A 14511-nucleotide genomic window follows, 5' to 3' on the forward strand; every position below is an offset into this window, starting at 1 on the left:
TTTTTATCTTTGCGGAAGAATAAAGGTTCTTATTTTTAAATTGCCGTATAATATAGACAAGAATTAGAAATACTTAGCGGTTATGCGAGGGTATCTTTCACCCCCACTGAGTTAATGAATTCGTCGCGAAATGTTCAAAAACGGTCCCGTCCATAACAGAAGACGGTCGATATGTCGAACACTCGTAGCAAAATCGCATGTCATGGTTTGCTATTTATTTTTATTGTTATTAGATATAGTTTAAATATGTTGATGTTCTTAAGTATAGTTTAAATTGTTATAAAATTCTGCATCTCTCATTGCAAATATTATTTTTGTTTTAATTACTACTCACAGCTAGATTTTTTTTTGCATTACAGCCGGCGCCGTTCAAAGCCTACTTATTCAAAGCGAATCTTTAAAAACTCTGTATACCTCGAAGTGGAATCGAGCAAAATATCAAGTTATTTTTGGAAAGATAGTTTAAATTCTTTTCAATTTATTTTATTTTCAATGAAATAAAAATATAGGGGTCGTCCCATATAAAAAATCAAATTTTCTATTGATAACTCTTAAATTATTAATTTAAAAAAATATACTTAAACCATTAAATTCTACGTAAAAAAGTGCTTTGGAAATATTTTTATAAAAATACAAAATTTCAAAATGAACAGCGATTTGTTGAAAATGCCCATTTTTGAAAAACACCCCGTAACTCCGAAACGGTAACAGATATCGATATGCGGTTTTCACCCAAGAACAAAAACCTAATAGGACTGCTCATTCAGCCAAAAGTGTGCCAGGTGCATGCGAAAACTCCTCGCTTTGTGACGTCATTGTAGTCCTTGTCATGGTTATTAGTCCTTATCCGGCAACCAATAATACACACACGTGCATTATCGGTTGCCGGATGCAAAACGTTCATTATTTAGTTTATTTATTTAAACACCTTATATGTATGCAGTATAGAAAATTAACTGTATAAATCGTATTAAATACTCGGATAATGCAGTTTTAAGAACAGCAGTTCCGAGCATCACCTTTTGCCGGCATTCCTTTTAGAGTACTTCCATGTTTTGCTGTAAAATAATTAATAAACAATATCGTAGGTACTTAATAAGCACTTTGTCAGAATCCACAACACAAAATGAACGTATTTATACACTCTATAGCTCTAAAAACTTTAAAAACACCTTTTTCACATTTAAAATTGACTAAATAATTAACTAAAAATTTCTCAGCTGTTATTTTTATAAGTTTACTATAGGCAACTAATAATACACACTATCATGACAAGGACTACAATGACGTCACAACTGTCAGCTGAAGCGCGGGAAGAGGCGAACGTACGTCTTATGAGGATGAGCAATCCTATTAGTTTACCGTTCTTGGTTTTCACCATCATGTTTTTGATAAAAAGTGAACTCCAGACACCGACATTAGTTTTTGTTTATCTCCTATAGAAAAAGGTGTTTTTCCTTAAAAGCGTCCAATTTGACTCTGTACAGATTACAAAAGTAAATTAAAAATAATATTTATATTACAGTTGAGGGTTGGAACCTTTGGTGTTAAACAGCAAAATAAAAACACTAAATCACCACAATACACTTCAGTTTATAATCATCACAAACTTCAGTTTATAATCATCTGCTGATGATGCTAACATGGTTAGCGAAACGCGCGTCCAGTGTAAAAGTAAAAGTGTTTTGGTGTGATTTAGTGTTTTTATTTTGCTTTTAATATTTATATTAAAACAGCATTATGTCACTTTTTCAAACATAGTGCACACACACTGTTTTACAACATTGTTTTTTCAGTCGTTCAATTGATACTTAAATATATTCTCTGTTACAGAGTCGGACTGTGGCAGAGGGGCCCGGGTGGATTTTTTTCCTTAGGTTTTGGTCAGTTATTCAATATATTGATTTGTTAGTATTTGAAATCAGAAACTACCCGTAATGCAATGCAACTGTAAATATTGTTGATCCAAAAAAAAGTTTTGGGAATAACCTTAGAATATTACCGTCACTTTTTTCCGTTTCATTTCTATACTGAAAAAATTATAAAACGAAAAAAATACAACATTGCACCACAGATTGTACTTAGATTTTTGTAAACATATGACACACAATTAATTGTTGTATTAGTTAGTTATTATTCTTCCCCATCTCAGTTTACAATAGTGCCTAGTAACAGCAAATTGTATCAACAAAATAGTTAGCAGTGCTACAATTTGCAATAATGATTTTCATTTAAGTTTCAACAAGTACAATCTGAATATTCTCTGATACAAATTGTGAGAGTTGCCACGACACTTGTTCGTTATTGTCGTATAAAATCAAGCATATTTAACAATTTTGGAGATCTTGTGATAGAAATAAAAGCTACAACGTGACGTCTAGTACAATTTTAGACGCAAAATTCGTCAGTAGTTTCTACAATAGTGGGGTTTATTACAATTTATTTTTTCGTGTATTTAAGAATAAATAATGAACTAAAAAATGTCTATACTTATGTGGCGGATTCATCTCTCCAAAAAATCCTATATGGGTATTTCGCCACTGCAAGAAAATCTACAAAACAAAATAGTTATTTTATGTAAACACTTCTACGGTAATCCCAAATGGAAACTACTTGTCAGAAGTTAGAACAAAAAAATGCTTAACGTTTCGGAAAGTTAATCTCTTTCCGTCGTCGCGTCGGAAGCAAAAAAAAAACAAAGAATAAAGAAAAAAACTATTTAAAATATTTAAATTCAACTAGTCAAGAACACTTTTTTGAGATTATTGAGAACGTTTTTTCAAAACAGATACGTTAATTAATTGCCACCCTGACTATATGTCCAGTCCGACCCTGCTCTGTTCTTTTAAAATTATTCTCAATTAGTACTAGCAAAAGAATTGGGAAATATTATTTATCTAAAACAACAAATTTTTAAGTACTATAAAATGGCAAAAAATAAATTATTAAAAAAATAATTATAAAAGCCCAAAAATAAATGTAGGCGCTGAACTAGAAATTTAAACAAATATTTTTTCTGTTTGCTTCTTATTAATATGGGTCGACAATATACATCATTTTTGCAAGTTTTAACGAAAATAGCTGCCTACACAATTATTGGCCCCCGAAGATTAAATTTGGCCGTTTTTTCCTACCCGGCTGATTTTTTCCTTTATTTTCATCGAAAACTTTCCCGCATGATTTATGGGTTTTACCTGTAGGTTAAAGTAATCCTTTTATTTTCTGGCAAAAAGCAAATATGTTTCCATTAGAGCCCCTCTTATGTTTTTTTTGGATGGAGACTAAAAACGCGAATTATTTTTATACTCTTGCCCCCACGTGAATGTCCCTTGATTTTTTATACTGTTTAAACAAATTTTTTGGTTAATCTTGTTGTTCTAAAAATGTAATGAATGAGTGATAAGCGTCAGGAAAAGGTTTGAGCTACACTTTTAAAAATGTTGTAAAAAAATCAGCAAAAAAAGCTTTGTAATTTCTTGATTAATAGAAAAATTAACCATAAATTGGTAGTATTAATCTGCTGATAATGTAACATAGTCATCAAATTGCAGTTGGTTTGATAATAATAAAATTAACATATCGTTATGAAATGTAATACCACAAGATGTTTCGGGATTACCGAATAATACTTTTATCTGACACGAAATCTGTTACCCGGCTCACAACACTACGACTCGACTCGAAGGAGAAGTAGTGTTGCCGTTATTGCATTGAGTGTCAGGCAAAAGAATTAGGTAATCCCGTAACATCGAGTTGTATTCAAAAGATTATACAACGAAATAAAGTACATACCTATATCCTTCTTATTTTGCTATTTTGTAATAAGAATTAACGGGATATTTTGTGGAACTGACAGAAAAATGACTTCTGAACTAATATTTCAAAAAATGACAATTACAATATGGCCACCAATCACTTAAATGATTATCACCATTAAATCATTATCACTTAAATGATTACCACCATCACTTAAATGAGTATCACTTATTAATCACATCCTTCTATACAGGGTGTCCCAGAAATAAGTGCAAATATTTTAAGGGGTGGATCTCGATAAAAATATATTTTCTCTTTATCGTTTTTCAAATAAGTCCAAACTTTGAAAATTTCAAAAAAATATTTTTGCTTAAATTTTGAGAACCACTGAATTTTTGTGGATTTTCTTTCTTGTAAATTTAATCTACTACCTATGTTGCCATATTATCAAGAAATTATGTTTTTAAATAAAAATTAAAAATTCCAAAAAAATTTCAAAAAATTCCGAATTTCAAATTTTTTTTTTTTTTCATGAAAAAACCTCATAGGCATGTTTCTGGGGTTGAACTATACTACCAGTTAAAATATTTGCACTTATTTCTGGGACACCCTGTATAGGAAAATATACATAGAGTTGTATAATCAAATTAATTAATGTTGGGTACATTTATTATTATACAGGGCTGTTTACCACATACGACACGGAGTATTGTAGCTAAAGGATTAAGTTTTTGCAAATTGTTAGTTTTGGGTTCGTTGAAGGACCATTAGAGCCACAATTTAAAAATATTTTTTCCAGATACAGAGTGTCCCAAATAAATAAAAAATATCAAAGTTGTATTTTTTATATGGAACATCCTGTATATTATTACATTTTCAGTTTCTACTACTAAAATAAAGATTAGTTAAAGAAAATAATAAATTAAGGTTTATCTCATTTTAATCTTACCATTTTTGATATATTTAAGTTTTTGTCAAAATACAGTAATAATTTTAATGCTTCATTTCTCTAGACGTATTTAAGTTCTTAAAACCAAACATTGTACTGAAGTATTTCTATTTACTAAGTTTTCTGCTGCAATAATAAAAATTATACTACCTTATATAGTGTGACCAACGGACATGTAGCTACGGGGTATCGGCAGGGGAACGCAGTTGTAAACAAAACACGCCCAATTTCATTCATAAAATAGGCATGGGCGTACGGTGTTTTATGGAAATAATGTGTATCATAAATATAATATTTAGATTAATATTTTTTTTCAAAAAACTTTATCCTGTTTGAATCGTTACTGTTGAGTTAGCAGATAAACACTAAAAGCTTTTATTAAAGCTCCCTTAAATATTTTGAATAATTTTATTATTATGTGTTGTTAATATAATGGAAGAAATAATTACAGCTGGGGGTTGGAACCTCTCGTGTTACACATCAAAATAAAACACTAAATCAGCACAATACACCAAAACACTTTTACTTTTACACTGGACGCACGTTTCGCTAACCATGTTAACATCATCAGCAGATGATCAAGACTGAGTCTTGAGGTATATTTATTTATATATCTGTACTAACTATATTTTTTTCTATAATACATTATTTTAGATATAACTATTTCCAGCAAAAAAAAAAATCTTGAAAATAGTTAACTTTGGAAGCGCAAACAAAACATAATTTTACACACCAGTAGGTATCGCTCCGCCAGCACTTTTTAAAGGAAAATTCAATTCTTCCTGCAATTTTTGCAAAAGCTTTCTAATTGTGGAGATGACTTTGAATTTGAGATAAAATCTATTTATCAAATTCCTGACCACTTGGAAATCAAAGTCGAGCTTTTCAACAGCAGTCTCACGTGGCCGTTTCTTTCCAGGGCTGGATATCATTTTATCGGGGTTAGTTTCCAGTCTTTTTTTATCTTCTGTGTGAATTTTTTTATAGCCGATACGCTGACTCCGGTATAAAGAGATATCCGCTTAAGTTTACGTTTAAGCGGCAACTTAAGCGAAGTATCTGTAGCTTCTTCGTCGCAAACCCTATTATGAACACAACGAAATACCTAAATCAAAGGAGTTTTCATCCACGTTTATTTACATTTATTTAATTTAGCTAAAATATTTAGGTAAAATGTGGGGGTGCTTTTCATTTTAGCCAAATTTAATTTTAATATTCTAATAATTATATTATTATTATTCTACTTACCTATATAAATTAGCTATTATTTCTCTTATCCTGGCTATGTAGCGTCTTACCCTTAACAAATTTATTCATTTTAAAACACAAATATACGATCAAACTTATAATTAAAAACTACGAACGAAAAACATTACAACAAGATAACAAAACAATAAAACACAACTTAACTATTAAATATAAGAAAAATATAGGAATAAAGTTTAGGATAACCGGTATAAAATAACGAAAGAAAGTAATAATGATCAAAAGAATGACACCGCCACTGGATATTTCAATAGTATTCAATATTTCCACTCTTTTCAGAAGCGACCGTGAAGTTGGGGATAAGGCTAGCGAATAGGAAAGGCGTAAAAGCCATAGCAACCGCGTGGTAACAAATCCTGTGACGTACTCACGCCAATTATGTTCGATGAATAGGCGGCCATGCGCGGCGATGCCGGTTTGTCAATGATGTCCTTGATATATCTTCACCTTTCGTAGTAAGCAGATTATACAGAATGAAAGAAATAAGTTATTAAATAAAACATATCCAACAATATGAACTACGTTAAAATTCCTTAGTGATATACCTCAGAATATATATGATAAACACATTATATATAATAAAAATATATTAAATTTATAGTTCATGTCTGGCAATTTTGTAATTTTATAGATAAACGTGGCAATATCGATTTTTTTTTCTCACATTCCTTCCGTAGCTTCAGATCCGCTTGTCAAACAGTACAGAGTGTCTAAAATTTATTTTAAATAATTACTAGCTTTAAATGGCAATAACTTGTTTAATTTATATTGAACACCCTGCATATTTTATGAGAATCAGATGCACAATTTAATTGTCTATCAAATTGTATTAAACCATTTTTTACCTATCCCTTCAAGTTTTCGTAGAAAATGCATTTTCTTATAATTTAGACCATATTTATCAATATACCCATGGAATATTGACATTTTAGATTATTTTTAAAGATGTAACAAATTTTTTAAGAGTATATAATACTGTCGAAAACACTTTTTAAATATTTGTTAAAGAGGACCAATTAATATGATTCAAGTATTCAATCTACATTAATTGACTGTTTGCGTTGGTTAATAATAATTACTCCAAATACTAAAAAACTGAATTTTGTATGTGTATTAGACAGTGTGGTAAAAAGTAACACCTTAAGATTTTTTTTAAAACAATTAATTGATCTATTAGTACATCTTCAAAATAATGTTCGTGTTATTCCAGTCATTAATTTAACACATCTGCAACCTCGAATTTAGTAAAGCAATTAAAACTCTAAGCAGTAATCATAATCAAATTAGTTCGCGAGATAGAGTTCTCCGTTTGACACAGTTTCACGCTCTTCGTGTTTCTCGAGTCGAATTTGTTGACTTGGCTCTCTCCCATTTGAACGTTACAAACTCTGTTTAGAAAGTGGATATGGGCTCTATGCACTTTAACTTTACCTCTACGTCATAAGTTAACTGAATCGCTTTATTACTGGTTCATTCAAGATGTCTATTGTAAAAAGCAGTCCCCCTATTGAAAATATCTTACTTTATTTTTTACAAAGATGCAAAAGAAAATATAATATATGTACCAGGTCTTGAAGCTGTTCATTATTTTAAAGCTCCAACCTTAAAATAATTTTCTTCAGAGATTTCACAGATCAAGATTTCCACAAAATGAAATAATAAGACACTATTACATGATCAAGTGCAGCGGTCCTTCACATAACGTAAAACAGAAATATTGATATTAAAAGGATTTTGGGACTTTCATTGTCTTTATTTATTTTACTTTACACAACGTTTCGGTCAGAAGTATCACTGACCGTTATCAAGTGTGAACTAATCTAAATCCTGAAACTGTTGAGCTTATACAGTATGTCTCCAGATTGTCTTTACAAGAGGAAACACTTTTTTATTATTGACATTTTGAGAAACTCTCGTACTACTTATACAATAAGAAAAAATACATTTAGAGTAGGATTGTTAAAATGCTTATTTAGTTATAAATTAGCCTTTTTAAGTAAATCTTTAATTATTTAGTTATAAATTAGCCTTTTTATCTAAGCTAAGTAGCTTAGATATAATAAGAATATACCGGGTGTGTCTCAAAAGTGAATTACACCTATGAATACAGTAACTCACACCTATAACTGTTTTATTTTTCCTGATAAAATAACGAGACTTGGTACGTTAATATGTGACAAAATTAGGATTGATTGACGTATTCAATTGTTTTTGGTCACTTCCTGTTTCACCGGAAATGACTACAACTTTTGATTTTTAAATGGCACTCCCCGTATTTTTTAACTTTATTCGATAGAAAATGACAATCTGAATAGAATGACATATCATATCTTCTTTTGACATTCTGGCTTTTTAAAATATCGTATTTTAAATTTCAATCTAGAGTGCCATGGCTATGTTAAAAACACCAATTCTTAATCAAGGAGCCTTGGAAAAATAGATTGAATCCTCTAATGTTTTTAATGTCTTGTCGTGGCCAGCTAGAAAATGCTCAAATCGTATTTTTAATAATATCTCAGTTTTTTTCAAATGGAACGACCGTGGTTCATTAGCATATTGTGAAAAAGCATTTTTTTACGAATAATTTGATACCACGCACTTGGTATCTCGAGTCAAATTTTATTTATTTTTATTTCAAGTTGACATATGATATATCATTCTATTCATAGTGCTATTTTCTATCGAATAAAGTAAAAAAGTAGTGCCATTTAAAAATGAAAAGTTGTAGTCATTTCCGGTGAAACTGAAGTAAGGAAGTGACCGAAAACAATTTAATAAATCAATCAATTCTAATTTATGTCATATACTAACATACCAAATCTCGTTTATGTTAACTAAAAAAATAAAAAAGTTATAGGGGTGAGCCAGTTTTGAGACGCACCCGGTATAATATATTAAATAATAATACATAGCAATATCTAATAAAAAACTTGTTCATGACAAACTCTTTTAATTTTATTTTAATTTCTTCAAATTTTTAGTGGTAGCATATTTCGACCCCAGAAACACGATTATAAGGTTTTATATGCGAAAAAAAAAATTGAAAACTTGGAATTTTTTGAAAAAAATGTTTGGATTTTTTTTTAGTTTTTAGTTAAAAAAGATAATTTCTTAATAATATAACAACATAGGTAGTAGATTAAATTTGCAAGAAAGAAAGTCCAGAAAAGATCCAGTGGTTCTCAAAATTTAAGCAAAAAACATATTTTTTGGAAATTTTCAAAGTAAAATAACTCAATTATTTTGGACTTATTTAAAAAACGACAAAGAGAAAATATGTTTCTTTTATCGAGATCTACCATCCCTGAAAATATTTGCACTTATTTAAGGCTCACCCTGTATAGTTTAAGAATAAATACTACGGTTAAATTTATGTGATCCAAAATGCACAAATAGCTAAACCAGCTTGTGGTACTTTGTAAATAAATGTGATTCCAGATTAAATGTTAACAAATGGGTGGGTTTAATATTTATGGCCCACCATTTATAAACAACATGCATGTTAAAATAATTGCTAAAGATAATATCATAAATACGGTATTAATAATAGTCGAATACATTTAAATTTGGGTCCGCCGTGTTTTGGGACCTTTTATACGAGGAAAATTACGTAATGAAAAATCGAAAAGTATTATACAGAGACCCGTTTGGGATTCGGAATGGTAGGCGATGTTATAGGTTTAGGTTTACAGAAATTAATAATACGGTGGTAGGTTCGTCTTTGGATAAAATGATCACAAGTTTTTGGGAAATCGAAGAGATAGGTTTAGATAAAGTTTTGAGTGAAAGTGATAGATTTTGTGAAGATCATTTTACTAAAAATTTTCAAAGAATTCAAGAGGGAAATTTTGTTTCCATACCGTTTAAAGAGAGTATTAAGAAATTAGGAGATTCTAGGGAGAGGGCTTTGGAATATTTTTATTCCCAGGGAGTTAGGTTAGAAAGGAAGCCAGAGTTAAAAAGGGAATATATTAAGTTCAAGAATGAATATTTAAGCATGGGTCACATGACTGAAGTGAAAGAAGGTGAATTTGATAATACTGTTTCATATTTTTTGCCGCATCATACTATGGTACGTGACGAAAGTGTGACCACTAAAGTGCGTGTGGTATTCAACGCTTCAATGAAAACTAAGTCAGGTCTTTCACTTAATGACATTCAATATTGTGGTCCTACTCTTCAAGACGAGTTATTAGCAATTATATTAAGATTTAGGAAGTATGAATATGTTATGACCGCGGACGTATCCGAATATGTTATGACCGCGGACGTATCCGCGTAAAATGTATCGTATGATTTCAGCGAATGAGAATAATAGAAGTTTGCAGCAAATTTTCTGGAGGTCTGATGCATCTGAAGAAGTCAAGATTTATAAACTTAATACAGTGACGTACGGTACGGCGTCTGCTCCCTATCTTGCGGTGCGTTGTTTGTGGCAATTAGCCAAAGAAAACTCAACAAACTATCCAGAAGCAAGTGATTCGATTCTTAAGTCATTTTACATGGATGATTACATAGAGGGCGCTGATAGCGAAATGGAATTACTAAAATTATAATGTGAGGTATCTAATATTTTGGCAGGGGCTGGATTTGAATTACGAAAGTGGCTCTGTAACAAGAAAAATCTATGTGAAAAATTTAGAATAAACGAAGAGATTGGTTCAAAAGTAATGACATTTGGGGAAACTGAGTCAAGTAAAACTTTAGGTGTTCTTTGGAATGCTTGCTTAGATACCATTCAATTTTCAGTCAATATTAGAGAATATAATGTAATAAATAAGCGTAGTATTTTATCAATGATTTCGCAGATTTACGATCCGTTAGGTCTTGTAAATCCGATTATTATAGTGGGTAAGCTATTAATGCAAAAACTATGGGAGACAAAGATAGGACGGGAAGATGAAATACCTGGTTCTATTAAGTCAGATTGGTTGACATTTAAAAATAATTAAACTTACCTGAATGATTTAGAAATCCTTAGAAGAGCAATGTATTTGAATTATGATATTATAGAGTTGCATGGGTTCAGTGATGCGAGTCAAAAAGCGTATGGTTGTTGTATTTTCATAAGGAGTATTAATAAAAAAGGCGAATGTATTTCTAATTTACTTTGTTAAAAGTCGTGAGTGGCGTCAATTAGGCAGGTAACACTGCCGAGACTTGAGCTGTGTGCTGCGTAGTTGCTTGCAAAATGGCACAAAAGGTTATTCAACATTTAAATATTAAATTTAATAAAATTTGCTTTTGGTCAGATTTACAGATAACTTTATACTGGATACAAGAGCCTTCAAATAAGTGGAAAACCTTCGTGGCGAATCGCGTGAGTGAGATACAACAACTTACAGATGCTACGAATTGGTATTATGTCAAGTCAGCTGACAATCCCGCTGATTTTATTTCGCGTGGAACGGCTGCTACAGAATTATTAAATAATAAAATTTGGTGGTCAGGTCCATGGCTTTTAAATCCTAGTTTTGAGCCAATAAGTTTTCAAGGTAAGGATGATTTTAATTTTCCAAACGAGTTACCCGAACAAAAAAATATTGTAAGTTTAACAATAATTGAATATTTTGATATAATTTCAAGGTTTTCTAAGTTTTCCAAGTTAAGGAGTTTTTACATATTGTTTACGTTTTAAGAAAAAGAATTTAATTAAAAGAAGCGGTACCTTGTCTATAGAAGAGTTAGATCATTCTGTTAATGAGTTAGTTAAAATAGTACAAAAAGAATCATTTACAACAGAGTATCAAAGAATGCAAGAAAACTTACCTATAAGTAGAAAAAGTACATTGTTATCGTTGAATCCTTTAATGCATAATGGAATAATAAGGGTAGGAGGTAAATTGCAGAGAAATCAAACCATGAATTTGACAAGAAACATCTGATTATATTACCTAAACATAACTTACTAACTACACTTATACTTACAGAAGAACACAGGCGTCTTATGCATGCAGGACATACACTTCTTTTATCGTCAGTTCGAGACAAGTTTTGGCCAATTTCGGGCAGAAATCAAGTAAAAAAGATAATAAGAAATTGTGTTACATGCTGCAGGTTAAATCCTAAATTTAATACTTACCTTATGGGTGATTTACCTGAGAATAGGGTCAATCAATACTTACCTTTTTATAACACCGGTTGTGACTTTGCTGGACCTTTTTTGCTTAAAGACCGAATGACTCGAAAGAGTTATATATTATATTTATATTATATACTATAAAGAGTTATACATAGTTAGAGGCTATGTATGCATATTCGTATGTCTTGCGACAAAGGCTATGCATCTTGAGGTTTTAACTGATCTTACTACTTCTTGTTTTTTAGCGACTTTCAAACGTTTCGACGCGGGAAGCCTTTAAATATTTACACAGACAATGGCAAGATATTCGGGGGAGCAAATCGTGAGCTAAAGGAACTATTTAATTTCATTAATAATCAGTATCAACAGGAAGATGTCAAATTTTATTTTACAGAACAAAAAATATGTTGGCATTTCTTTCATGCCCGTGCACCGAATTTTGGCGGGATCTGGGAAGCCGGGGTTAAGAGTTTAAAATTTCATTTGAAACGCGTTGTCGGTAAGGCTCACTTATCTTATGAAGACTTCTCGATGGTTCTCATTCGAATCGAGGCGATACTCAATTCACGTCCTATTTGTCCAATTTCACCCTCCCCAGATTAACTTAATCCCCTAACTCCAGCTCATTTTCTTGTTGGGAGAGGTCTAGTATCACTCCCAGAAAAGTCTTACATTGAAACCTCGGAAAATCGCCTAACAAGGTTCCAGAGACTTCAGTATATAGTCCAACACTTCTGGAAGCGATGGCACCAAGAGTACCTCCATGAACTGCAATCCCGGAGTAAATGGAAACATGGTGATCCCTGTCCTATTAAAGTAGGATCCATGGTGCTGGTGAGCGAAGCCAACAGCCCTCCTTTGCAATCGCCGATGGGCTGTGAGTTACATCCCGGGACAGACGGTGTTGAGAGTGGTGTCGGTAAAGTTTAAGAATGGTGTCTATAAAAGGCCTGTTACAAAATTGTGCCTATTACCTTGTGACAGCAGCGAACCAACTAAACTGTAAACCCTAAACTGAGAATCTTTATGGTGTAAAAAGCTAATTTGTAACAATTAGGAATTTGGTTGTTAATTTGGTAGTTTGTAAGCAAGAAAATGTTATTGAGTTAAGCTGTTAATTTTGAAATTATATTTCAAGGCGGCCGGAATGTTATGTTAAAAATGTCTTATTTTAAAATTTGAAAATTTGGATGTTTGGCAACGTTGCGCCACCTGTAGGCATAGTTCCTTCTTGTCATGGCTGCCGGCAACTGCACACTTTTAATATTTGATTCACAACAATTAGTTATTTTTCTAGAATTAAATAAGTATAAAAAGCTCGCGAGTGTTTTATTAAAAAGACAAGCGACTAGAGAATCAGTGCAACAGTACCCATTATCTAGGCAAAATTATTATATATAATAAATATATTTTCTTATTTTCCATAGCAGTTGCGCCACCTAGCGGCCGTAATTCCTCATAGCTCCTTTAGTTATAAATATTTTTTCCGTAAGCCCTACGGCTAATACTTTCCGAGATACAGCCGAGAGCTATTCTTAGTGGGACACCCGGTACAACCTTTCACGAAAGGAACTTTATAGAAGACTGGCACGTTTGCCGTGTAAACAGCCTACTATCGCTGGACGATTTTCGTTTTTCACGAATGGCTTTTTGGTACTTTCGTAGCTCACGAAAGTGTGAGCCACGAGCGTGCTTCACTACCCGTGTCAACCTAGCTTTATGTTCTAATATTCGCATTCCTTCGGGAATCCTTAATATCCCTTATGGATCAATTTATATTTATATAAATTCTCTAACTTTATTAATCTTAATTGTTAATATAATATTTTACTAGTGTATAAGAACTTTCATCTCACACACATATTATTACTGTATTCTTTATTAACAATATTATACTCACCTCAAGTAAAACAATTATCCCTTCTTTGTTAATTCTAATGTACTTTTAAATTTCACACATTAGTTTTTTCCTACTCTATTTAAGACTAGCAAAACACTTTTGGGGGGAGGATTGTTATACCCTGTATATCATTTACTCTTGTAATCTAACATACAAACGTAACATGTCAAAGTTCAATTTCTTATTAGTTCCTTATTCGCAATCTTATCAAAAGCAATTTAGTACATTTCAAAATTCTTTTATTTGCGTGCTAAACTATCACGCGCTTCAATGCTTTTCCATCTTAATAGAATATTATCTCTAAAATTAATTATAAACTATTTACAAGATCTGACCACATGTCTATCACGCAACACGTAGACCAGTGTCCAGTATTTACGTCATTCATATTTCATATAAAACCTTTTACAAACCTCGTTCTGATGTTCTTGTTCTTTCGACTCTTCGACACTTCATACAGTAGAATAGTTCTCATACTCCATATAGTTAAAATTAAGTTCATTATATTTTCTCATTTATTAAATAATTAATCTTAGTTATTCTAACTCGTAAATTTGT

General features: G+C 31.5%; 1 protein-coding gene across 1 annotated transcript; it reads left to right on the forward strand.

The window, feature by feature from the left end:
• The first annotated feature begins 9701 nt into the window (after positions 1 to 9701).
• Positions 9702 to 10253, forward strand: LOC115884170. The gene has a single exon (XM_030902671.1). It carries the CDS (start codon positions 9702 to 9704, stop codon positions 10251 to 10253), a length of 552 nt encoding a protein of 183 aa, XP_030758531.1.
• Positions 10254 to 14511: the final 4258 nt, after the last annotated feature.

Source organism: Sitophilus oryzae, unplaced genomic scaffold (assembly GCF_002938485.1).
Source record: "Sitophilus oryzae breed Bouriz unplaced genomic scaffold, Soryzae_2.0 scaffold_2024_pilon_pilon, whole genome shotgun sequence".
Classification (NCBI taxonomy): domain Eukaryota; kingdom Metazoa; phylum Arthropoda; class Insecta; order Coleoptera; family Curculionidae; genus Sitophilus; species Sitophilus oryzae.